This window comes from Octopus sinensis, linkage group LG3 (assembly GCF_006345805.1).
Source record: "Octopus sinensis linkage group LG3, ASM634580v1, whole genome shotgun sequence".
NCBI classification, from domain to species: Eukaryota; Metazoa; Mollusca; class Cephalopoda; order Octopoda; family Octopodidae; genus Octopus; species Octopus sinensis.
In genome coordinates this window covers 89,594,618-89,621,295 of record NC_042999.1, presented here as the reverse complement: position 1 = coordinate 89,621,295, position 26,678 = coordinate 89,594,618, and the positions used below count along the sequence as shown (strand labels likewise).

The window sequence follows — 26,678 nt, the reverse complement described above, 5'->3', positions numbered from 1 at the left end:
ACAACTTTCTACACATATCAGTTAAATGTACCACAGCCTTTCCTCACTTGAAAATAAAATACATGAGCAATTAAAATCCTTGAAGTTGCTATAAAGGTTATAATAATAATAATGAAATTATTGTATACAGCGCTCAGGTGCACCACAACTTGTTAGAAAGTGCGTATAAAGTGTATGCAGTAATGTACAAATGTCTGGATGTTACGAATGACATCTTTGATGATCTCATATAGAGACTAAAGATTTGGTTTCTTTTTATGGACCACAGAATGCTCCTGTCATCATCAGTACAAAGTTCGAATAACATCAACATAGAAAAGTGCTGCATGTGCACACGGATTCTACACATATAGCAGGAACAGCTATAATGTGGTGAAGGCCTGCAAGCATCATGAGTACAGTACCAGTATTAAAACAAACGTTGAATTTGTAATATTTGATCTTCATCTCAGAAATGTTCATCTTCGTGATATGAAAGATATACAGAAGTAAAATAGTAAATTTTCTTTTGTACTTGTACTTTTTGTTCTACAAGGAAATTCATCTAATAAGACATCTTTTCTTGTAAGAAAATTCATCTATGAACATAACGCATTTTCCAGTTGTAATGGGCCAGTCACAGATTACTATATCAGTTAACTTGACACGAAGCCTGGAAGTATGTCTCTACCAGTGTGTAGTTCTTGTTGTTAGTATTTATTAAAAGACCAACACAAAAAACATTATGTGCAGTAATAAAATCTGTTAATTATTCACAAGTATCATCTGTTAGTTTTAGATCCAGCCTGAGAAACACATTTTCATTCAGCAGCAACAACAGTAGCTACCACGACAACCACACTCGCGACAACATGGTTTTGAGTTCTGTCCCACTTCAAGTGTCTTCTATTACTTAGGGATGACCAAAGCCTTGTGAGTGGATTTGGAAGAAAAAAACTGAATGAAGCCTGTCGTAGATATCCCATGATTGTTTTAAATGAGTGTCGCTGTCATACAAGCAATGTTATTCATTTCCAGTATTCTGCAAAATCATGTTGGCCATTGGGAAACATTGCCCTTACTTGGAAACAAGCAAGGGTTAGTAACAGGAAGGGCCATAGAAAAATCTGCTTGAATAAACTTCATCCAACCAATGTAGGTATGGAAAGGGTGTTAAAATGATGATGGTTACCATCATTTACTTCAATGGACCAAAACTAACCAACAAATTTGGGATAGAATCTTTTTTTTTCTTTTTTTCAAAGATACTATTGAAAAACCCCTTCTAAAATGTTACAGCATTTGCTTCAAGTCTCTTAATATTATCTAAATGAAATGCTTGAGGTAGAAACATGGTTACATGAATATAATTTATCAAAACAAAATTTACAACTGCCAATGCTTCGTGCCCTTCTCTCCGTATGGACGACCCGATAAATGTTACAAAAGTTATTGTTTACCAAAGTAACACTAGGTAAAACTAGTGTAATTGACAAACATAAAACTAACTCAGAAAGAAAGTAGGAGTGTAGGAAATACTAACGTATTCAACAATTTAGATTTGTTATAGAGAGATCAGAATATGTTAGCAGAATTCTAATTCTTGAGCATCTTTTTAAAACTAGGATTATTCTTTTAACATATTTTTATAACTTTCGTAAAAGTCTAGCTTTAAAATGTAATTTTTCTTAGGTAATATTGTTTTGAACATAGCTTTTCTAATGCAGGGATTGACAAATGCGATCATGAAAGCAGTAGTGCTGATAATCCAGGACGTTAATTCATCAGCCTATACTCTGTAATTAACACCGTAATCGACGTGGCATGCGAAGCTGGGACGATCAGTTTATAAAAATGTCAAAATGGCGGATATGCCGACAAAGTTCCTCGATCAGAAGGCATTAAGAGAACGGTTAAGTCAGTGGGATGCTAATGTTGAGCCCAGAGCCTACCTGACAGATAAACAGAGGGATATACTTATAGAACTGTCCAGTCAGATACAACACAGGCGTCTTCCTGTGGAGGTAGGACAAGAATCACTCTCATAAAGCCATGTAAACACTAATGACATTTCATATCCTAGGAAATTTTTTAATATAACTGATGCAGTGTTTAGCTTGAGACAAATATTCAGAATAGCTTAAGATGAATTAAACTGACCTCATTTAAACATTTAAATTAACTATTTAATAAAGGATTTCTATTTATCTGACTTTGTTTACGTATAAGGTTCAGATCGTTGTATCAAAATCGTATTTTATAAAATTTTAAGTTCTCGTTAAAATACCAAATCTAGTGAATGATTGTAAAGTTTGTGTGGATTTTTTCATTGAACAAGTTTATTCTTCCTTATACACCTCGTTCAGGCGTTTTTCATTATATAACATCAATACCACGTTACTATTTCGTTCTACTTTTTTCTGGGTGTTGTGATTGTTATTACAGGAAGTATACCTGCGAATACTTAAGCATGAAAGCTGCGAGCTGGCAGAATCGTTAGCACGCCGAGCAAAATGCTTAGCAGCATGTCATCTATCTTAACGTTTTGAGTTCAAATTCCACCGACGTCTATATGCCTTTTATCCATTTGGTGTCGATAAAATAAGTTCTAGCTGAGCACTGGGGTCGATGTAATTGACTTACCACGAAATTACTATTGTGCCAACATTCGAAACTAATATTTACACAAGTTGTTCGTCTCAGGCCAACTTTGAGTAAGTTGATCTATGAGCAAAGACGTTCCACTCACGACCATCCTACCTTTATTAAGACAGGCCTTGAGGAGTTTGGGTTATTATTCATAGCCAGTCGAACGATCACATAAAACCTCTCTCGTAAACTCGATTTACACTAGAGCACAACGTGCTTGTTGAATTTTTTAAAGTTTCTGAGATATTGTGTAATTGTCATCTAAGAAAAAGAAATCTTTCAAGATTTGTGGTTATATTATAACGATTGGTTTAAAACGAATTAACTCCGGAAAGAGGGACGATACCTATAACTATTATAGGTCTTCTGGGACTAATGAGGTCGATGTTCAGTTTGAACTTTCTCCGATCGATGTCGTTAACCAGACAGTACTTCCCTAATTTGACTTTAGTGATGCTACTATTTACTAAAAAACAAAAAAATCCATACTTAAAAGAAAAGTATAGTATAAACTAATGAACTACCACAGTTGTTATCTTCACTATATTGATGTTAGATATAATGCAGGTTGTTAACCTGTTATTTTTTGTGGCAGGTATATCTCACCGAATTACCTCAGCAGTGGCGAAATATCGACTTAACTAGGTCAAAGGTCTTGGATTTTAATCCGCTGCTGGTCTTGCATGTATTGTGTATTTCAGACAGGTGCACACAAATCTATATACCTCTGTCCATGCAGCTACCTGGAATAGAAGCCAATTTTCTGGGAATGTTGCATTACATAGATTGGTGCTATGTTTAAGAAGAAATACGATGTAATGGAACTGAAACTAAAAAGATAATTCTATTTATTTTTGATAGTTCCACTATACATTACTGGTGGTGCAGAATGGGAAGTGAAACCCCTATACCTGAAATCTACTCTATTTTAATTCATAGATGTTGTTGAGTTTATTTACACTGATAATATGCACCAAACTGCATGAACTCTTAATTTTATCCTTTTTATCTAATAGCTGAATATCAGAATAGAAAGCCAAGTAATTGACTCTATTTTCCCCTTTTTGACATGAAATTCATAAACAGACACCCTTATCACATATATTACTGCTATGAATTTTAATAACACATTTAAGATAAAAAGTCTAGTCACACATTTTAAGATTTGAGCTACACACACACCTGTTTATCTTCATCATTATTTCAATGTTTGTTTTTCCGACCTGGTGGGTTTACAGTACAACGTACTGGCCCCTCTCTTTGACACTATATTACCATGCTTCAAGGATGGTTGTGTGAATTAGCAAGGTGCTGAAGCGGGTGACTTTTTATCAATTTAAAAATCAATTAAGCATCAAATATTTAATATATATTTTTATTAAATTATTTGAAGTAATTTATGTTATACATTGCATAGTTTTATTAAGTACATTTGTCACTATTAATCTACCTTTATACTAGCAGCTTCATTCATTATCAATGAATTTACTTCTTATTGCAGGAGTAATTGGGCCTCCATTAGTCAATGACGACCATACACCTGCACATTTATGTGCAGGTCTTGATAAGTGTTTTTTGAGGGATGGATGTAAAGACTAGCAGTTATCTATGCATGCAAGCGTCCTCTCTTCATATCATTAATGTTTATGCAAGGGAAAGGGTGCCAACTTTAGCCAATATAGCTTGTGCCATTATCACCACAGATATTCTTATAGAAAGCAAAGAGCCAGAACAGATGCCACTAGGTATCTTGCCTGACAGTTACTGAATTAGTATGTTGTTATGAATCCTGATAATATAAAAGGCAAAGTTGACCTTGGGGAGTTGGGACAAATACTGTACAGCTTTTTATCCAACATTCAAATGCTTCAGCCATTTCACCATCTTGTAGGTGTAGTAGCTCTATCAAATATTCTTATTAAAGATAAACATTTTGAGAATTAGACATGCATGTAAGCACACACACGCATAGTCTTCTTTTTCTCTCTTACTTCCCTTCTCATGTAAGTGACCACTTATCTGCTGGTACATAAGCATAGGGTTCATTCACAGGCAGATTTGAAACAGACCTAGAAGAAAGAGGGCATGCTTTTTGTGATGTTGCGAATAGTGATGAAAGTACTGATTGAGTGTTTAACCAACTGATTAAATAAGCGATCAATTAATTGAGTAGTTAAATAGCTAACCAACTGACTAACAATAAAGAAGTAAAATTGAACCTGTGCATGTTAATTATTGACCCTCCCAAGATAACAACAAAATCTTAGGAATTATTTGCTTGTTGTTTACTCATAATCTCTTATTAAAATTTATATTCATATTTTTTTTCTAGCAGTGCTCCAGCTAAGCTGGAACCTTAAACATTCAGATAAGTAAATATCTATGAAATTTTGTTACAGCTGCCTCTAGATGATGTCCCGACCGCTCACCTCTCTGCCAGAGATGACCAGGCAACACAGTTACCGGGTTCTCTAGTTTCACCTAAAGTTTCAGAACTAGAAGAGAAAATTGAAAATGCCCAACAAGTATGTCTATAAGTTGTTTTGACTTCTGTGAAATGATTAAAAGTTAAGCCAAATAATTTTTGTAAAGTCTATTTGTCACTTAAATGTAGCTCACCACTAAGGATGGATGCTACTGTAGCTTGTAGCCCCAGGAAAACATCTTCTCCAGCTGGCTATTGACACACTTTCGGTGCCCTATCAGTATTTGCAAAGGGAAGCCATCCTTCCCATCGTCAACCTGATGCGATACACACGGACCTGGGTTTCTGAATATTTACCCGTCGTCAGCGCACGACAATCACTGGTCTTCGATGTGAAGGGGTCCCAATGCAAATACATATATCCTTTTTCCAGTGACGAAAAGTCACTGATCTTGAAAAAGTGTAAACAAGCAATAATAAATCTCTGAGCGAAGTATAATACCTCATTCAAAGATTTATTATTGCTCAAATAATTTTTCTTTTTTTGAAAGTTTGGGAATATCTCTATTAGAAGAGAGCTAAATAACTGAAAGATTCTACTGTACAGATTGATTGAAATTAACATTGTAAATGAATGGAGAGTATACTAGTAGAAAAGCTACTATTGGGAATATTGAACAAAAACTAAACATCCAGATAAATAATAAACAAAGTGAACAAGAGAAATGTCATGTGTTGATTTTATGCACATTTTCAGAGTACATTTTCTTGATATCAAATTTATTTTCAATGATTTTGATAATAAAGTTTGCTGTATCAGGGCCAACTTGGAATAACAACAACAGCAACATATCAATGTGATTGCAGATCATTTAAAGAAACTTTACGAAATGAATTATTGATTTTATTTCTTGACCTGACAGAATTTACATTTATACAGGTTTATTTGAGAAAATTTAATCAACAAATGTAATGAATGTTTTATTTAGAGTTTAATATTTTATAACTTTTGGTATTTTTAATCTTAATTTTAGTTTTTCTCCTGGTTTGCAAGTATTGAAGAAAATATATCTAAAGAAGAAGAAGTGCCATATAGGTATGTTTATGTTCTTTTTTTCACATTGATATTAATATCTACTTTTATTTATATTTATTGAAGGGTAAGGCAGTACTCTTCAAGGCCAATGAGATTAACACTGTTAATGTTCCTCTTAAATTGTTGCAAATCAACATCTGCTAGAAACACATCAATCAGTAGGGGTTTCCAGAAATAACTTTTCAATTAGTGAAGATAATGTACTTTAAATGGGTCTTCAAATTTATAGATCTTTAATTCTTTAGCATTTAATTTGGCCAAATCAGGCCCAAATATTTCCACATTATTTTATGTTGAAACTGACCAAATTTGGCCTCTCACACCTACCATAAAATGTCATTTTAAAAATATACTATCACATCCTTGAAATCTAGAAGTAGTAAGCTAATGCATGATTAATTCAAACCAATTTGAATAAATAAACATTATGCTTGACAGAATAATCTGAATGCTAAAGGGCTAAAATATCATTGATGATATGAGGAGAGGAGACTTGCATGCATAGATAACTGCTATTCTTTACACTCACTCCTCAAAAGGGAAATGATGATATCAAACAGAACAAGTTGTTGGAGTAACCAAGTATGGGAAGGGTAAGGACATAACAATCAATTACAAACTAGAATTATTAATAAAAGTAATATTTCACACAGTGGTTTATACAACCAGAAGTTGAATAAGCTGTTAGGCAAAATCTGAAGTCCCAGTCAACACAAACTTTACAATAAATTTAATTTTATTTGCAATATTGAGAGACTCCATTTGTAAATAATTGCAGCATGGAAGGTGTTTATAAGCCATTTAAAAACACACAAAAACCGTTAGATTCACTTCAACATTTAAATTTAATTTGTCAAAATATTTTCGTCGCTTTGAAACTGCGACCTGTTCACTGACAAAATTCTGTGCAGCACAAAATTTTGTCAGTGAACAGGTTGTGGTTTCAAAGTGATGAAAATATTTTGACAAATTAAATTTAAATGTTGAAGTGAATCTAATAATTTTTGTGTGTTTTTAAATGACATATAAACACCTTCCACGCTGCAATTGTTTTTGTTTCAGCACACTATCTCAGACTGTTTGTAAATGTTTTGCTATTATTCTTAAGTTGTCTTGAAAGTAATAACAACAACTTAACATTTAATAAAAATAATATTTTTATTAGTTGTATAGAATAATTGTAGTAACGTTTATCCCTTGAATAGTTATTACTTATTTCTCTTTAGATTTACTGTTGCTTTCAACATTTTATTTCAGGAATTATATAAGAGAACTTGAGAATTATAGAAAGCAGTGCTGTGATGTGTTACAAGAAGTCACTGACTCCCTTGACTACCTTAATAATTTACAACACCAATATAACTTAGTATCTTTCAAAACTAATGCACTTCATGATGCCTGTGAACATTTACTTGCAGAACAGGTAAAGATAGACTCTTGTTTGCTTGAATTTTAGTTGAACAACAGCTGTGGGGTCAAGTTGCTATACTTAACTGCTCTCATTGTTGTTAAGTGTCCAAACTGTGCCTCTGCTAGTAAAACAAAATGCAGGCCAAAAATATACCTGAAATATACTCAAAATAAAATATTTTGTATCATATGAAGTGGAGTAGAGATGGATGTGTTTATTCAAATTTTTGTGGTGAAAAATGTTTTTGTTAATATATTAGTGATCCTAATAACTTTTTTAGTAGATTTAATTTTCTTCAGTTAAAGATAATTACATAATCTTTTATCATGAAAATAATGCATGAGGCTATAACAGTAAATAGTTTGGCTTATCAAATTGGTACTTTAATTTTTTTAAAAACATTTTATTACATTTAAATTTCTATCTTACAATTAACTAAATTAGCATAGAATAATGGTTTCATATATTTTTATAATTAAGATCTAAACTGTTAATATATGAATGTGAAAGAGATAGTTGGATAACTGTAAACCTAATATTGGGCCACCCTGTATCTATATAGATAGATATATATGTGTATGTGTGTCATTGTTATGATCACCAGCATCATTTTTCCATACTTGCATGGGTCATATGGAATTCTTATAAGATAATTCTTCTGTGGCAAGATGTACTTTGTATTGCTAACTCTACCGGATTCCAAGCAATGTACTGGTTGTATGAGGGCTCATTCACAGCTATTGCATGCTGTGAAAACAAGGACACATGCTAACAAACACATGCCCATGCATACAGACATATCTATACATATCTGATGGGCTTCTCTCAGTTTCTGTCTACTAAATCCACACAAGTCTTTAGTCAGCTTGGGAGCTATAGTCTAAGCAACTTGCCCAATGTGTCATGCTGTGGAATTGAATCCAAAACTATGTAGTTGAAAAGCAAGCTTCTTAACAGCACAGCTTATGTGTGTGTGAGAGAGAGAAGAGGGGTTTATTCATGTTAATACTAATAGTGGTTGGTGTTAGGAAGGGCATATGGGCACAGTAACCATGCTAGAACAGAAACTGGAGTTTGACACAGTCCACTGGCTCATCAAATTCTGTCAAGCTGTCTAACTTATGCCAGCAAGAAAGATGAATGTTAAATATTGATGGAGGAAGTTGCTGCTGTTGTTGTTTCATGTTAAAATAATGTTATTTCTCTATAAAACTAATATCATTACAATTTATTTTACTTTTTGTTTCATTTCAGTCAAGTCTGATGAACACTGCAGAAAATATCAGTAATAAACTATCGTATTTCAATGAATTAGAAAGAATATCAAGTGTAAGAATAATAATTTAATTCTTTCAATTATAGTAGATGTTATATCATCATCATCATCATCATCATCATCATCATTATCATCATCATTGTTTAATGTCCGTTTTCCATGCTAGCATGGGTTGGATGGTTTGACTGGGGTCTGGGTAGCCAGGAGGCTGCACCAGGCTCCAGTCTGATCTGGCAGTGTTTCTACAGCTGGATGCCCTTCCTAACACCAACCACTCCATGAGTGTAGTTGGTGCTTTTTACATGCCACCGGCACAAGGGCCAGAGGAGGCTAGCAACAGCCATGATCGATTGATGCTTTATATGTGTCACTGGCACAGAAGCCAGTCAAGGTGGCGCTGGCATTGGCCACGTTCAGATGGTGCTTTTTACGTGCCACTGGCACAGGGATCACGACTACAATTTCCATTTGATTTTCATTTTGATGCTGATGTACTTGACTCCTCAATAGGTCTCCTCAAGCACAGCATGTCGCCCTACAATCCCAGGTACTTTTGAATGGGCTGGGACTGGTTATGCAAAACTGGTGTAGGATACAGCCATGAACTCACTTTATTTGCTGGGTCTTTGCAGTCACGGCATATCTCCAGAAGTGTTGGTCTTTTGTCATTGCCTCTGTGAGGTTCAACGTTCGATGGTCATGCTTCACCACCTCATCCCATGTTTTCCTGGGTCTACCTCTACCCTGGATTCTTTCAACTGTTTGGGAGTGGCACTTCTTCACACAGCTCTCCTCATCCATCTATAGTACATGACCATACCAGCGCAAACGTCTCTCTTGCACGCCGCATCTGATGCTTCTTATGTCCAACATTTCTTTCAGAGCGCTTACACTCTGTCGTGTGTGCACATTGACATTACACATCCAGCAGATCATGCTGGTTTCATTTCTTTTGAGCCTACGCATGTACTCAGCAGCCACGGCCCATGTTTCACTGCTGTGAAGCATGGCAGTTTGCACACATGCATCGTACAATCTACCTTTCACTCTGGGCGAGAGGCCCTTTGTCACCAGTAGGGGTAGAAGCTTTCTAAACTTTGCCCAGGTTATTCTTATTCTAGTGGTAACACTCTCTGAGCATCCACCTCCACTACTAACTTGGTCACCTAAGTAGTGGAAGCTATCAGCTACTAGTTTCTCCACCTGGAATGTGATGGAATCTGTTTTTTGAGCATCTGTGGTGTTTATTGCCCCTGTGCATCTGCCACACATGAAAGCTATGATGACGATGACAATGACGACGATGGTGTATGTGTGTGTGTGAGTGAATGTGTGTGCATGCGCGCGCACCTGACTGCCATAATCAATCAGTCAGTCAATCAACAGTCACTTATAATTGAATGTGACTTGGAAGCAGAAAAGTTTTTACTTTTTATTTTTAAAGAAGAAATTTCATCAGTGATCTATGTATAAATATGTATTTAAGGATGGATGGATGGATGGACAAGACTAATTTTAGTATTCGTATAAGATTTATCTCCCTTGCAAGCACTTTTTACACTGTGATAAAGTTACCCTTAAAGATTATGCTAAGAAGTTATGCCCAGTCCATTAGAATGTTCTGTGTTTGACAAAATAATATTAAACAGAGATACACATAGTAATTTATCTGAAGATCCATGAATATATGAATATTGATAATTGTTAACAAGTGCAGGTGCACTTTCTCTTTCAGCCACTCCACCTTCTTCAGCTGCTCATCTCCACCTTCCCCTCATAAATACTTCTTCGCAGTAGAGTGAGCTTTTTCCCTCTCTTTCCTTCTCTTCTTCTCTGTTCTTTTCTGTCTTGCAACTTTCATGGTAACCTCATTTGTGCCAGGAGCATGAAAGAAAGCACCCAAGCACAAAGATAAAAGCACAAAGTCTGCGTTGTAAAGTGGTTGGCGTTGGAGAGGACATCAAGCCATAGAAACCATACCAAAAAAGGCCAATAGTGTTTGACACAAGCCTGTAGCTTGTTAGTTTCCTGTCAAACCGTACTACCCATATCAGCATGGAAAGTGGATGGTATATGATCATGATTATGAATAAAATTCGTAATTTGGTACAACTTAACAGTAATGAAATACCAGGTATCTGTATCAGTACATACAGATATACAATCATCCATATACATATATATGAGTGGTCCTCTCTCAGTTTTGATCAGCTGTATTACCAGCTCATTTAATTAGCCTGTAAATGGTTGGATGTTCCAAAGAGAAGTGTACCGTTAATGTAATTCTCAAGCAGAATCAATGTGATATAGTGTGTGAAAAAACTGTATCTTTGAATTACCGGCACTCTCTGTCAGATGAGCTTTTATAGTTTCCATTTTCTCAGTTTTACTGGGTTGATCTGAGGCTATAGAAAATGATAATTGCCCAAGATGCTATACAGTTGGTTTGTACCTGGGACCTTATGATTGTGAAATGAACTTTTTTAACCATACTGTGCTTGTATATCCAAAAAGGATCAAATGCCATTTTTGAGGAATTGGCTCATAAGACTGGTTTCCTAGATTCTGTGGTGTATATAATCCCCTACTCTGGTCAGGATGCCAACCCATTGTAGGATTGCTTGTTTTTGTGAAATGAAGTGTTTTGCTCTAGAACACAATGCATTGCCTGGTCTAGGAATTGAAACCAATCTTATGATCATGCAGGCAACACCCTAACCACTAAGCCACATGCCCCTACTTGTACATACATTAATTAATAGTATATGTGTGTGTATATATATATATGTGTATATATATATATATATATATATATATATATATATATATGTATATATATATATATATACGTATATATACGTATAATATATACGTATATATATATATATATATATATAAATGCATGGTGTTAAAGGTCCGACAGCTGTTTTAGGAGTAACATCATAGCTTCTCCTTTATATGAATTCATGTGCACATGTGTGCACATACACACATATGCACATGTGCACACACACACACACAAACATTCAAACCCTTATATTACAGAAGCATCGTGTTCCTGAAAATCTTGCCATGATATGGAATTCCATAATGCTGAAGCTTATTTCCTATTGATTTCTTTTCAGAAACTTGGTTCCCCGCTCTTTGCAGTCACCAATGACTCCTTTGTACACATGTTGGCACGGCTGGATGAATGCATATTATATATTGCAAGTAATGTGAGTAGTTAACTTATTTTTTGAGCATTCATTGCCTAGAGTGCAGTGAATGCAATCCCTTTAGAAATACGTAACTCTTTAGCATTCAGATTACTCTGTCAAACACAATACTTATTTATTCAAGTTGTTTTGAATTAATCATCTATTATTTCATAGCTTTGAGATTTCATTGATGTGATTGTTTAATTTGTGAATGATGTTAGGAAGGGCATCCAGCTATAGAAACCATCCCAAAACAGACAATGGAGTCTGGGCAGCTCTACAGCTGGATAGCACCTGTCAAACCATACTCCCCATGCCAGCATGGAAAACGGATGTTAAATGATGAACCAGTGGAAACGCTATGTGATGAGGTGGAAATGGTGGGAGGCTTTTGTTATTTGGGAGATAGGGTGGATGTAAGTGATGGATGTGAAGCAGCTGTGACAGCAAGAGTGAGACTTGGCTGGGTGAAGTTCAGGGAATGTAAAGCATTGTTATATGCAGAAAGGTTCTCATTAAACATGAAAGGAAGGGTCTATAAGAGTTGTGTAAGAGCTGCAATGCTGTATGGGAGTGAGACATAGTATCTGATGGAGAGAGAGATGGCAATTTTGAGAGAGAAATGTGTGGAGTGAAGCTGTTTGATAAGAGGAGGACTGAGGATTTGATGGGAATGCTGGGGTTGGAGGAATCAGTGGAATGGTTGGCAAGGGCGAATGGAGTGAGGTGGTATGGGCATGTGTGGAGGAGGGATGAAGAGCATGTTCTGAGGAGGGTGATTGTTTGAGGTAAATGGAGCGCAAAAGCAAGGTAGATCAAGGAAAAGGTGGAAGGGACAGGCGGAGGAGGAGATTGGGAGGGTTGGTTTGAAAAAGGAGGATGCCCAAAACTGGGCAAGATGGCGGCCACCCCTGTTAACAGGGACAAAACTCGGATTTAAAGCACTGGAGGAGGAGAAGGAGGAAGATTATAATAATAATAATAAATATTAGGGTAGGTGTGAGAGGCTGGATTTGGACAGTCTGAACACAAAGCAAGTAGAATATTTATGCCAGATACAGCTAGTTTAAATGCTAAATGGTTAAGGTGATAATTGTAATAGTGAAAGTTGTTATTAATGAAATGTAAATTGTGGAAAATGTTTTCATTTTTTATATATCTCTTCTGTTGTTTAGCACTTTAACATTAATACTGACCATATCCGGCCCAAATATTCTACCCGTTTTCCATGCTGGTGTGGCTTGGATGGTTTGACAAGATCTGGCAAGCCAGAGAACTGAACTACACTCTACTGTCTGTTTTGGCATGGTTTTTATGGCCAGATGCTCTTCCTAATGCTGACCACTCTACAGATTGGACTGGGTGCTTTTCACATGGCACCATTACCAGCAAGGTCTCACATCACTGAAATCTCAAAGATATGGGATAATGTATAATTAATTCAAAATTATGTGAATAAATTATCATTACATATGACAGAATAATCTGAACGCTAAAGTATCAAATGTTTCTTTTATTTTGCTAAATCTAAGCATAAATGTCTGAATTATAACTCCATTTTTATACCTACTGATCTGCTGTGTTTTTGATTATTACTTATTTTACAAAATGTCTCTACAGTCTCGTTACCGAGAATCTCAAGTGTATTTGGCACGATTCAAGCAATGTTTGTCCCGAGCACTGACCCTCATAAAAAGCCATGTGATCACAGTCCTGCAAAATGCGACACAGCAAGTTTTACCTAAAAAGGTGAGTATATTGAACTCTTTCTGTTGATGATATTGTTTAATCATATATGATATATTAAATTGCTATTGTTAATAATAATAATGATAATAATAATAATAATATAGGGAGTAGTTGTCATAGGAGGGAATTGTCCTAGTTGGGTAATTGTTCTGATATGGATAGAAATAGATATTTTATTGGTTGAACGATATTTTGAAATATCTATTGCTATTGCATTGCACTCTTCGTCTTTTCTATTTACCTTTGTGAAGATTTCCATCAATCCTTTTAAAATATAGTATCTCATCTCATCTGGGTCATCCCATAAGATGCCCCAATAGGGGTTTTGTTTGCGCATACTATAGGAGTTACAGAATGCTGCTCCATGTAGTCCCACAGTTTCTATCTAACTAGGAATATTAGGGTCTCATCCATTGTCTTGTATTCAAGATCCTCTGCATGACATCCTGCTAGTTCAAAGCCAGAAATCTGATCTGTTAGGTCCTGCCAATAACTAAATCCACACCCTGCTGCTGATGCTTTGATTTATTGCCATTTATGTTTTGTCTGTCTTCTACCCTTCGACCTATCTGGCCTGGTAAGACCTGCCTGAAGATTTCTCTCCCTCCAGCATAGCTCTCCAGGTACTTGACCATGACATGGTACTTGTTGAATTGGCTGTTGGCTACACAGTAGTTCTTCCGCCCTTTGACGGGTCTTATTATTCATCCTGCAGGGTGTCCAACAATCACCCTCCTCACCAAGCAAGCTCGACGAGGTTGCCAGTAATCATCATCATCATCATCATAATAATAATAATGTTTGAAGTGTTCTTATGGATTTCAAGTTTAGTTTAATCTGTGTCATTAAAGAAACTGAAACTAAATTGACCTTTTTTCTCAGTAGTACTTTAATACAATTATACCAATGTTATTTTCTTTTCTAGGATACACCAAATGCAGGTGATGATGCATTTACACTCTTTTATGGGAAATTCCGCACAAATGCACCCCGAGTTCATGCTTTGATGGAGCAACTGGAACAAAGAACTAATAAATCTGTAGAGTTAGTAAACATTTCTTTTTGATGTATATATTCAAATGTTTTTAATTTTGATAATTTTAATGAAGGAAAAAATAAGAACAGTAGCAGTCAACATGCACAACATGAAGTTATTTACTAATAAAATTGAATATTTTGATATTAGATGGTATTTTTTGACATTTATTTTTTGTCATAGTACATATAGGGATAACTCTTTAACAGTTTAGCATTTAAACAAGCCATATCCAGCCAAAATATTCTCCCTCTTTTGTGTTTAAACTGACCAGATCCTACATCTCACACCGACCCTACAATGTCATTGTAAAAATAACCAAATCACAGCCTCAAAATCTCACAGCAATAAGATAATGCATGATTAATTCAAAACAATGTGAATAAATTAGCTCTACATTTGACAGAGTAATCTGAATGTTTAAGGGTTAAATTTATGATTTTCTTGAAACGCCACTATCAATGTTATTATATCTGTTTTCTTATGTTAGCATTTCTAGTACTAATACTACTTGTCTCCATGCATCTTAGTCATACACTCTCACATCAGTGAGTTACTAGGCCTTATCTAACTATTTTGACCCCTAACTCTTACTTTGTCTATCTTTGCTTTCCCATGTCATGCTACTGTTTTCTTCATCCTTCCTTCTTATTTGGACCTATGACATTGGTAACTATCATAGTTGCTTTTTCTGTTTTGCTAGAACTTGACCTTTCTTGTAGATAAAGATTTCATGTCTAACAGGCCATGTTTCATTTGATCCTCTTCACTTGCTAGGAAGGAAAATATTTGTTAAGCTCTTGGCCTTTTTATCCTTAGCTTACTTAACTCATATTTTTTGTTATTATCGCAAACATTTGATAAACAAGTTATGTTCTGGTATGAAGGATAATCAAAAACCAAACCCTTTTTTTGCATAACAAGAAAACCTTCCTGAATTATATTTCCTTTAGTGATTTGGTTTTAGAAAGTTGTTGTTCAGCTCCATGTCATTCCCGACTGAGCAAACCTATGATGGAAAGTGTTCCTATTGTGACCATACCTGTTTCTCGTAATGAGCAATATTTCAAGGGCTGCTTTATCTCATGTGTCCTTCCCATTTTAAAATGGGAGGGAATGGTTTGAGAGAGATTTGGTTGCTTTTTCTTGAAAGTCCTGTAACCATGATTACATTTGGACTACTATTCTCTCTATAGCCATTCTTTTCCTCCTTAAAGGTGTTTATTTTAGGATACCATGGTATATTTTAATCCCTCTTAATTCTTCTGCCTCAAATCTCTTCAGTTTCACATGTCTGAGCATATGCTTTAGTTGATAGCTGTAGTGAAAGTTAGCCTGCTTTTAGCAGTAATTCTTTCAAATCAGTCGTCTTATTTACTTAAGTTTATAATAATTCCCTTCTATCATATCTATTCATTGCTATTGCCTACTTAATATTTATGAAATTATAACAACATTTCTGTGATTTATTTTATGCTGTAGGTATGCTCAGATCTTAAATGATTGTCACCAGTGCTATTTCTCCCAACGAGAACTACTTCTTGGGCCTAGTGTTGAGTCTACAATTGCTGATCTTGCTGCACGATATCAACGAGACCATTGCGCTCTGGTATGTGCTATTGTTTTACTTACTTAACATTTGAAGTTGAGTTGTTTCATCCAACAAGATTCTGTTGTATGACTTTTATTCTAATACCAAGCTGAACCCTTTCTACATTATTTCAATTTTTAGATTTCTTTCTTCTTTTCAGACATATGAACAAGTAAAGTTGGGTAATTTCCAGTGAACTGATTCCCTAACCTGGTTTTGATTTCTATCTGTAACTATTTCATTTCATTTATATTGTTAATGCTTGGCAGATAAAAAGCACCATTTGAGCATGGCTGTTGCCAGTACCGCCTGACTGGCCCTCGTGCCAGTCGCACGTAAAAAGCACTCACTAAACTCTTGGAGTGGTTGGCATTAGGAAGGGCATCCAGCTGTAGAAACTCTGCCAGATCAGATTGGAGCCTGGTGCAGCCATCTGGTTTACCAGACCTCAGTCAAATTGTCCAACCTATGCTAGCATGGAAAGCAGATGTTAAATGATGATGACGACGACTGCTTTTATTGCAAAAGGCCTGAAATATCATGCCTTTTGTTTTATCTGTTACTTGTTTTCAGTCATTGGACTACAATGACTGAAACAAATAAAAGACAAGAGATAAACTACTATGGGTGAACAAAGTGAACTGAAAAAGATAAGATTTTGACATGGTGCATAATATGCAACTGTAAAATGAACAGTTAGGAAAAACTTTAGACAGTGAAATCAATCACAATTGCGAATATAAAAATCAATGGCTTGTTTGTTCCTACTGTTCATTCATTTTATGACTATCAAAATGTGGAGCTCTCTTGTTGATTGTGATCTGCAGGTCTACTTGTAAATTCAGGTGATTTCTAAATTTTGTCTTGATTGGCAAAAGAGAAATGAATATGTATTCCCACAAGTATGTCATTGCATGTGTAATGAGAACACAGTTTTGGGGCCATAATCTCATCAGGATTAACTCCACATATATAGAATGTACCTAATTATGTAAAACTTCAGTTCTTGATATGCTTCATAGAATAATGTTATTTATAAGAGTTAGTTAATAATTTTATTTTGGGAAGTAATTTTAATAAAATATATACTTTGTCACACTCATTGAAATACTATCTCATGTCCCCAAAATGTGTAGGTACCCCAAGTTGGGAACCCTTGTGCTAGCTGATCTTCTTCATACCAACCAATTTGTGCTTTTTCTTTTTCAGGTTATTATTCTATGTAAGCTGATGTTTTACATAAACTTGTTTCAATGTATATTTCATTAGATTTTCTTTTTTAATTAAGAATTCTTTCGAACTGACTTTGCTTCCATTTGTCTCTAACAGATGCGCAGTGGTTGTGTTTTTATGGTGCACGTGTGTGAAGATGAAAGCCAACTTTATTTCAATTTTTTCTCAAAACCATCACCATTACTTGAGTAAGTAAGCTGGTAAATTATGATATCATACATCATTCTTATGATGTGAATGTAAAGTTTTTATATTAATGGTTAACCACTGTCTCTTGCACTTAATTATCTTTATGATATGAAGATAGCCAGCTTATCAACAGAAGCATTGAATAGAGTATCTAACCATGTATATTTATTGTGATAATACTGTCCCAAAATTTAAGACTTGTAATCTATATTCCCCACTTTAAAAACATTTAAAATGTTTTTGAATTTTATTGTTTTATGCTTTCAACAAAATGTCTGCTGTATAGCCATTTGTGGCAAGTACAGTATGATATAGTTAAATATAGGAGGTAATTATTCCATTGGTTTTTAACAGGCAATTATTTTTTATGATTTTAAACTGCCATTTTTAAAATGAAAAACTAATTAGAAATAACTATATTTGATACTGTCTCCATAACTTGCCTCACAATCCCAAATAAAAATGGAGATGAAGTTGATAATTCATTTAAAGGCCATGTTTAAATAACTCCTATTTTTGGTATAGGTGCACTAATAATGAGAGATTTTCCACATGGTTCTTCAATCTATTTGAAAAAGTAGCTAAATCTTCTTCATGTTCAACCATATCATTTTGATAAAGGAGGATCACATTGAATAATCTAAATCCTGATAATATATAGTGTTTGTGATAAGGATGGAAAGGTCCTGGCTGGAATGCTTTTGATCATAGGTCTAAGCACTCATGATTGAGTTGAGGTTAAACAACAACAAAAATGTGAATTTTTTAATATCTAAATGAAATATTATGTATTAATTTTTTCTGACTAAACTCTTTGATGTTTTGTAGCCAAATGCTTGAGAAGTTATGTACCAACCTTTATGATGTATTCCGTCCGTTGATAATTCATATTAATCACTTGGAAACACTAGCAGAACTCTGTGCGATCTTGAAAGTTAGTGGCATTTTATTGTTTTTAAAGTAGTTTTCAGTTTGATTTATAATACTTGTATTGAGGTTTGAAACAGACAGTCTTTCATTTTTCTCTGAAAGCTTTCACAGGAAACCAATATTTCATAGTAATTAAGTCATTATAATTTGTTATAACTATTAAACAATTAGACCATCTAACATATATAAATCAGTGTCATGCATGACACTCTCAACTCTTGAGTTACTTCATTACAAAAAACTGTAATCATCAGATGAAACAAAATTACAAGCAGAACAATATCCCAAGAATATGGCAGGGATGTGGCTGAAGTCTGTTGAGGCTAACTATGAAATTTCTTCTGTATTGGTATATTCTTCTGTTTGTAAAATTGTGTTTCATCTGATGATTATGGTTTTTTGTAATGAAGTAATGTTCTCATTTTTCTGTTAAAAAATACTTCAGGAACAGCTGTAATGAGCTGACAGTTATCCATCGTCTGTTATTATTCATTTAATTATAATACACCAAGGCGATTTATGACTTATTGGATACCCTAGAGTATACCAGCAACATACAATTCAACAGAATGCATGCTTTGGACCAGCCCCTAGGCGCTAAATAGTCATAGGGTTGTTTTTTTTTTCTGTGTACACAACCAGAATATCCTATTTGATATTTATCAACCATAGGCCGAACCACCAGTTTATCCAAATTATCTGGTGTATATCTTTTCAAATACCTTATTCTATCTGAATCCTTATTTTACCATTCATACACACACACACACTTTGATTTTGCACATGTATACACATTTATACACACAAAGAGTTGAACAATGGGTTGACAATATTTATTTCTTTTGCCGCTTCGTTTTAAATTCTGATCATACTTAGGTTGATCTTACTTTTCATCCTTTCAACTTTGATAAAATAAGTAATGCTAGTAGCATATATTGCAGTCTGTATGATTGACTATAAACCTTCTCTTGTAAAAGTTCTCTTTCTATCAAGAAACCAATATTATTTAACCTATTTCATATTTCTCCAAACAACATACAATCTAATATTTGTTTCATTTATAGATTGAAATGATTGAAGAGCATGTACGAAATAACCGTAAGTTACATCATCATTGCAATCTATGTTATATACCATTTTACTCTTTTGCTGCCAACTCTTGTGAAATCCATTCTTATTCTAAGATACTGATACAAAATAATCTGTTTTAACCCTTTAGCATTCAGATTATTGTGAAATGTAATGTCTGTGGCTGGTGCAACATAAAAAGCACTGATGTTAGGGCTACATTAAAAGTACCCATACACTCTGTAAAGTGGTTGGCATTAGGAAGGGCATCCTGCCATAGAAAGCATGCCAAAACAAACAATGGAACCTGGTGCAGCCCCTGATATTTACCAGTTCTGGTCAAACTTTCCAGCCTATGCCAGCATGGAAAACAGATGTTAAATAATGATGATAATGATGATGATGATGATGATGATTGATCTAAATTAATCATGGCTTATCTCATAGCTTCAAGATTTCGATGATTTGATTCTTAATATTTGAATGACATTGCAGGGTTGGTGTGCAAGGTTCAGTATATATTTAGTTTGAATATAAGACAGGCGGAATATTTGGGCCAGATATCACTGATTTAAATGTTAAACAGTTAAGTGTTCATATTTAAATTGTTACTTCCATCATAATTTTATGGAGTAACCATTTGATATACCAAATATCATTTGAACATTAGAATATGTGCAATGGGTAGTGAAAATACTGTCACTAAAAGGTTCAGTCTAATTCCTCTTTATCATGAAAATGCGTAATAAAATTATTTATGCATTTGTATAATAAAATTATTTATAATCAGCTGAAGGGTTGGTTTGTATGTCATCATCTGTTATTGTAAGTACATCACTGTATATTACTTAAAAATCACATCAGCTGAGCTGTATGGTACTGTTGGTTATGACCAGGAGTAGAAAGTCCCTTTGCTTTCTGCTCAACTCTGGAACCAAAGATTAAGCAATCTCAGTTGTTTCCATAGCTGCAACTGGTGGTACCATGAAAGCACCACCTCAACAATGGCATGCTGTTGCTATTGTTATGTGTTCTGTTCTTTCCCTTCAGTCTTCACCAACTTTTCTGAACAGAAAGCTCTTAAATTAATTTTTTTACCAGGTGTAAAACTGGTAGTTTTTACGTCCTGCATAACCAATCTCAGTGTCTTTGTCTCTGCTTCCACTTCAGAGTACAGCTCCAGAATCTTTTGTGGACTTGGGGGAAGGTGTCATCATGATTTTTTTGTTTTACAGACCCCACCTAGTTGCATATCATCAAAGATCACATCAGTGCTGACCACTGCCTCTATTGTGCCACTTAGGTTATAATGAAATCAGGATCAATATTGTCTCTAATGTCTTTCTGGGTGATCCTTGTATTTCTTTGTGCAGTGTTTGTCTTGGCCTGTCTTTTCATCCCTTTCTCACTTTTAAAAACCATGCATATAGTTCCATATTCCCTTTCCCACCTGATATAGGAAATCACATGGTAGCCCTAGCTACTTCTACATTTTCTTCAGAGGTCACGAAGAAAACCCTTGTAACTCTGTTAATATTATTCATAATATATTTTTGATGTTGTCTGCTAACAAAATGGAGAAAAGCCAAATGAAAAATTGAATACATCAACTTCCTCCTCTTTAGTGCTTTAAGATTTTTTGTTTGAATCTGAAAAAGAATATTGTTTTTAAAATCTTGAAGATATTTATTTACTGAAAATCTTTTGTTGCAGCTCAAGAACTGAAGGCCTTTGAGAATATTTGCAATCAAATGCTTATGGATGTTCAAGAGCGACTTGTTTATAGAACATATATCTACATCAAGAATGATATTTTCATGTATAATGCTGCATCAGGAGATTTAGCATATCCAGAGAAGCTAGAAATGATGGAGGTAAAGAACATTAAGCTACCCTGTAAAATATTACATAATTATTTCAACTGTGTACTAATTCATTTCCATTTGTCATGTTTGTTATACCACTTTTCTAAAAAGAGAACAGTTCTCATACAATTTTCTAGATGATATGAACTAACAAAGTAGTCTCTTTATAATTACTCATCTTGCTAGTAATAGATGCCAAATCTCTCTCAGATGACACTCTATTATTTTAAAAATGGATAAAACAATTTGACTAATGTAGTTCTAGATGCATTATGTCTGAATAAGTGATGGGTTAATTATGGTTGGAATGACTTCCATTGTAGATATGCTAGATCAGGGCTAGCTTGGAGTTAAACTACAAGCTGATACAATTTTTTTTGAAATGGATGCTTCTAATTTTCTCAGTTTAGGCTTAATTCAGTTTTGGGTATTAATGTGCCCAGTTGTAGAAAGAATGCTTAAATACAAAACTAAAGTGTGGATAAGATTTTCTTCTGCATTCACAGCTCAATTAAGTATTGTCATCATAGTCGAATGAGATTTTTTGAAACACCCTTCTTGATGCTAAGCTGTGTTTGTTTTCAAGTGAGGTACTCTATTCCACTGGTTTTTTTGCATGTCAAAATTGCTGGACTACTGTTTATGCAGACATAAATGTCACTTCTGCTCAAGAGGTGTTGCTGCAAAGCCATTACACACCAACACAGATAAAGACACATATACACACAAATGTATAAACACACATTCACCCATACACACATTTATATTTATATATATGATGGGCACTTTCCATTTACCAAATTAAATTCACAAAGCATTGGTCAACTTGAGACTTTAGGAGACACTTGTCCAAGGTGTTACACAGTAGGACTGAATGCAAACCCATATGGTTGTGATGTAAGTTTAACCACTCAGCCATGTCTCTGCCTATAGCTATACCAGTAGCTATAATATCTATTTGATATTGCAACTCTTATGGTCAAAAAGTTGTATGTAATTGAGTAGGTGCAGGGCATGGCTGTGTGGTTCAAGCGTCCTTCCTAACCAAATGGTTTTGGGCCCAGTGCCACTGCATAGCACCTTGAGTCCTGGGCCAAGTAAAGCCTTGTGAGTGGATTTTGTTGATAGATAGCAAAAGAGGCAGTGTGCAAGTTAGTGTGTGTGTGTCCCCGTGCCCATGTCCTTTTCTTGAAATAGTGTGATAGTTGTAAGAAATGTTTCAGTCAGACAAGCAGAGTCCTTCCAATCTGCTGTGTAAACATATCCATTCATGGGGTGCTACTTATCTTGCTTTGAAATATGGAAGGGTTTGCAACAGGAAGGGCATTCCACCACAGAAAATTTGCCTTAGTAATTTCCATTTGACCTGTGCAAGCTTAGAAAACTGGATGTAAATAGTATAATGATGAGTAAAGCTATTGACTTTGATAGGGGTGCCTGTATGAAATAAGTTAAATATAGGACACAACTGTGATTCATATTCTATATCAACTGCTACCTAGATAAGCTGGTAGAAGATTGTGGTTTGGGAATGAGTTTGAGAATAGTTCACTGTTGTTTCCTTTTAGGTTATAGGTAAACTTGAACTCCTCACTGCTCACTGCAAAATAACACTCACTGGTTGTCCGACATTCCTGCTTTGTGCAGCTACAATATTTTCTCTGTAAATAAGAAAGCTTATTGTAGTGTTATTAAATGTCATGTCATAAAAATAGGATTTACAAAACATCACACCATATTTATAATGAGTTTCTGGATCCATATTTTGATGTCTATATGTTGGGAAAAACTGAATGAGATAGTCATTGAGGTGAATAAAGAAAAAAGAAAGCCACCTCCCACTCAGTCAAGTGTCTTTTCTTTGTTTTGTGAGTTACATGGCAACCTCACTAGTGCTGGTGTCATGAAAAAAAAAAGGCTTGCAGTGCTTTCTCATAAAGGTGTTGGCATCCAACCATAGAAACAGACTATATTGAGCTCAGTGCAGTTCTCTGACTCATTGGATCCTGTCAAATTGTCCAACCCATGCCAGCATGGAAGAGAGACTCTAAATGTTGATTATTCATTTGTCATTTTATAAGTTATTTATATTTATAAAGAATTTTAAAACCTCCTACTCCCATTTTCTTATTCTATTTTGCAGAGTATATCAGAAAACATTAGGAAAACTCAACAACACTCTAGAAGTGCATCGAATGCTTCAAGCACAAGTATGGAAGTTGCTCAGATAACTGCTGGTCAAGAATCAACAGAAGAGAATAAGAAAACTGACAGTGATGGCTTCACTGAAGTTATAGGTCCATCTACAGGTATTCATTTATTGTTACTGGTTTCAGCTATTGGACTTCTGCCTTTTCGAAGCATTGCTTTCACAGCAATTATATTAAACCCAGTCAATATTTCAGTCTGGTACTTAATTTGTCAATCTGTATTTATAGATGGTGAAGTGGCTGAACCATTAGAGCATTAAACAGGATACCTTGTGGTGTTGGTTGCTATGTTTTGGTTGTTACTATTAACCAAGATCTTGCTCTTTTCTGGCCTTATTTCCATCCTGTAAGCTCCTAATACTTTTCTCAGTCTGATGGTAATCTCCTGTTGTTCCCTTTCACTGCTTTGTAACAGGTTAATGTTGTCAGCAAAGTGCAGGCTGGAAACGGGCTGTCTTCCAGTGGAGACAGATGGATGAAGGCCTTGAAGTATCTTCTGCATGATGCTTTCTAGGAAGATGTTGAAATGCATGTGAGAGAGGAGACATCCTTGCTGAACACTTACTGTTGTCCTGAAGAATTCTCTGGTGTTGTTCAGGAGAACTGCACTGCTTGAATTTTCATACAGGATGCCTTGTGTTGGTTACTTTAATGAGGTTGTTGTCAAAGTTGCAATTCTTCATCATCTGCTACAGCCCATTGCACCAAACATGGTCAAAGGCTTTTTTTGAAGTTGAAGTTGTAATGGAAGTCAGATTGGTGCTGCAGATGTTTCTCAGTGTAACGTCTAATATTAAATATTTTCTCTGTAGTACTCTGTTTTTGTTTTGACCAAGGACAGCAGATCTCAAAACGAGATAACAATAAGACTCAGCCTAGTCTCTTGCCATGACAAAGTTGAACACCTTGTGGAATTTTCCATTTTGCTTTCTTTATGGTTTATATTAACCTGCATTAAAGTTATATTGAGGAAATCAGCTATTGTAATATTAGTACTTGCACTAATATTAAGTTCAGATTTTTTTTTTAAACAAACTAGGTCTTTCCTTATTCTGTTATGGTTGTGTCTATTTAAACTTGCTTCCCAGCTTGTAGTTTCTGGTTCAGTCCCACTACATGGTACTTTGAGCAAGTGCTTTCTCCTATAGCCTCAGACTGAACAAAACCTTGTGAGTGGATTTGGTAGTCTGAAAATGAAAGAAGACCATTGTGCATGTGTGTGTTTATGTTCCATGTATTGACATTGTGTGATAGCTGTAAATGAGTGTTGTTTGCTTTGCTTGGAAACAGGTAAGAGTTGGCAACATGCAGGGCATCTGGTCGCAGGAAATCTGCCTCAACAAATTGTTTCTAACCCATGCAAGCATGGAAAAAGTGAATGTCAAATTGATGATGATGATTTTTAAAATAGTAGACTAATATATTTTGTTATGTAACTGATATGCTAAGGAATTCTGGCAGATAGTTATTAGAGTTGCAAATATTCAAACACTCTGTTATACTGAAATCAGTGAAATGTTCAGTGGTTTATGAATTTTGAAAACATTCCTATTCTATTCTCAGAAACTCACTCATCTTCAATGCCCATGTCACCTGCTGATCTCCATGGTATGTGGTATCCAACAGTAAGAAGAACTTTGGTCACTTTGTCTAAACTCTATCGGTGTATTGCAGTAAGTTGAATTTTTTACTTGAAGCAAGTTTGACTCTGTGTATATCTGTGTGGTTGTGTGTCATTGGGTCTCATGTGTATGTGTACATTTGTGTATCTACAGGTGTAAATCCTGTGAATATTATTCACATTGTGTTTATTATACATAAATGGCAAATTTTATCAAGTATTTTACTCTCCATATGAGTTTGTATTTTGTGTCAAATTTGTTGAATTTACATTAGTCATAGTGCAGATTAGTAGGAATGAGGAAAGTCATCTTGTACTGTATTTCTTGTTTCATATTATCAACTTGAAAGGAAGAGTTTATAGATTAAATGGCGATAATAGAAGATGAGATGAGAGTTCTTTATTGTTCACTTAGGTAGTAAGTAGCACAAACTTTTAAATGCCTGACACAAATTGATTTGTGTTATATAGTAACATCCCTTTATGTTCTGAGTTCAAATCTTGCCTAGGATAACTTTACCTTTCATCCTTTCATTATCAGTTAAATATGTGCCAGTGATATACTGAGTTAACTTAATTGATTGTACACTCCCTTTTGAGACAGAAATCTTGATTTACATTCCCCCAGAACAATAGAATGGTAGAAGTGCTGATGTAATAGGTTAAAGTAATATCTTACAGTATTTAGGTTAAAATGCTTCTATTTTGAATTCCGACCTCACCAGTGTACATATCTAAGGCCTTGTGCTAATGTGAAAAGAATATTTTTTCAGACGGTTAATGAAAAGATACTATGTATACAAAATATACAATGATGAAAGATCCTGTGATGAACTGAAAGAAGTAAACTTCTCTCTCATTAACTAATTAGGAAAGTGTTATTTTAACAATTTAGCATATGTATCTTATTTTTTTTATTTGCATTAATAACTACTGTTATTTTCTATGCTATTTTGATGTTTTCTGTATTAGTAGTGCATAATTTTATGTTTCAATTCTTTCAGCGAACAACATTCCAAGGACTTTCACAGGAAGCTCTACAGTCTTGTATAAAAAGTTTAAATGTTGCTAAAGAAGGTATTGTCAAACGAAAGGTAAATTTTCTTTATGTAAACTTTTACTTTTATACTTTTACTTACAATTGTGAAAA

General features: G+C 34.8%; 1 protein-coding gene across 3 annotated transcripts in view; it reads left to right on the top strand.

The window, feature by feature from the left end:
* The first annotated feature begins 1,780 nt into the window (after positions 1-1,780).
* LOC115209414 (conserved oligomeric Golgi complex subunit 3) overlaps positions 1,781-26,678 on the top strand; it is a 55,500-nt gene continuing 30,602 nt past the window's right edge. For all 3 annotated transcript variants that reach the window (XM_029777825.2, XM_029777824.2, XM_029777823.2), the window contains exons 1-16: positions 1,781-2,003; positions 5,028-5,153; positions 6,088-6,149; positions 7,407-7,572; positions 8,815-8,889; positions 11,962-12,054; positions 13,657-13,785; positions 14,711-14,829; positions 16,304-16,430; positions 17,742-17,833; positions 18,663-18,768; positions 19,829-19,862; positions 21,546-21,706; positions 23,841-24,006; positions 25,471-25,580; positions 26,533-26,622. In XM_029777825.2, coding sequence (XP_029633685.1) covers positions 1,842-2,003; positions 5,028-5,153; positions 6,088-6,149; positions 7,407-7,572; positions 8,815-8,889; positions 11,962-12,054; positions 13,657-13,785; positions 14,711-14,829; positions 16,304-16,430; positions 17,742-17,833; positions 18,663-18,768; positions 19,829-19,862; positions 21,546-21,706; positions 23,841-24,006; positions 25,471-25,580; positions 26,533-26,622 — 1,818 coding nt within the window. In that variant the 5' untranslated portion in view covers positions 1,781-1,841. The remainder of the gene's footprint in view (positions 2,004-5,027; positions 5,154-6,087; positions 6,150-7,406; positions 7,573-8,814; positions 8,890-11,961; positions 12,055-13,656; positions 13,786-14,710; positions 14,830-16,303; positions 16,431-17,741; positions 17,834-18,662; positions 18,769-19,828; positions 19,863-21,545; positions 21,707-23,840; positions 24,007-25,470; positions 25,581-26,532; positions 26,623-26,678) is intronic.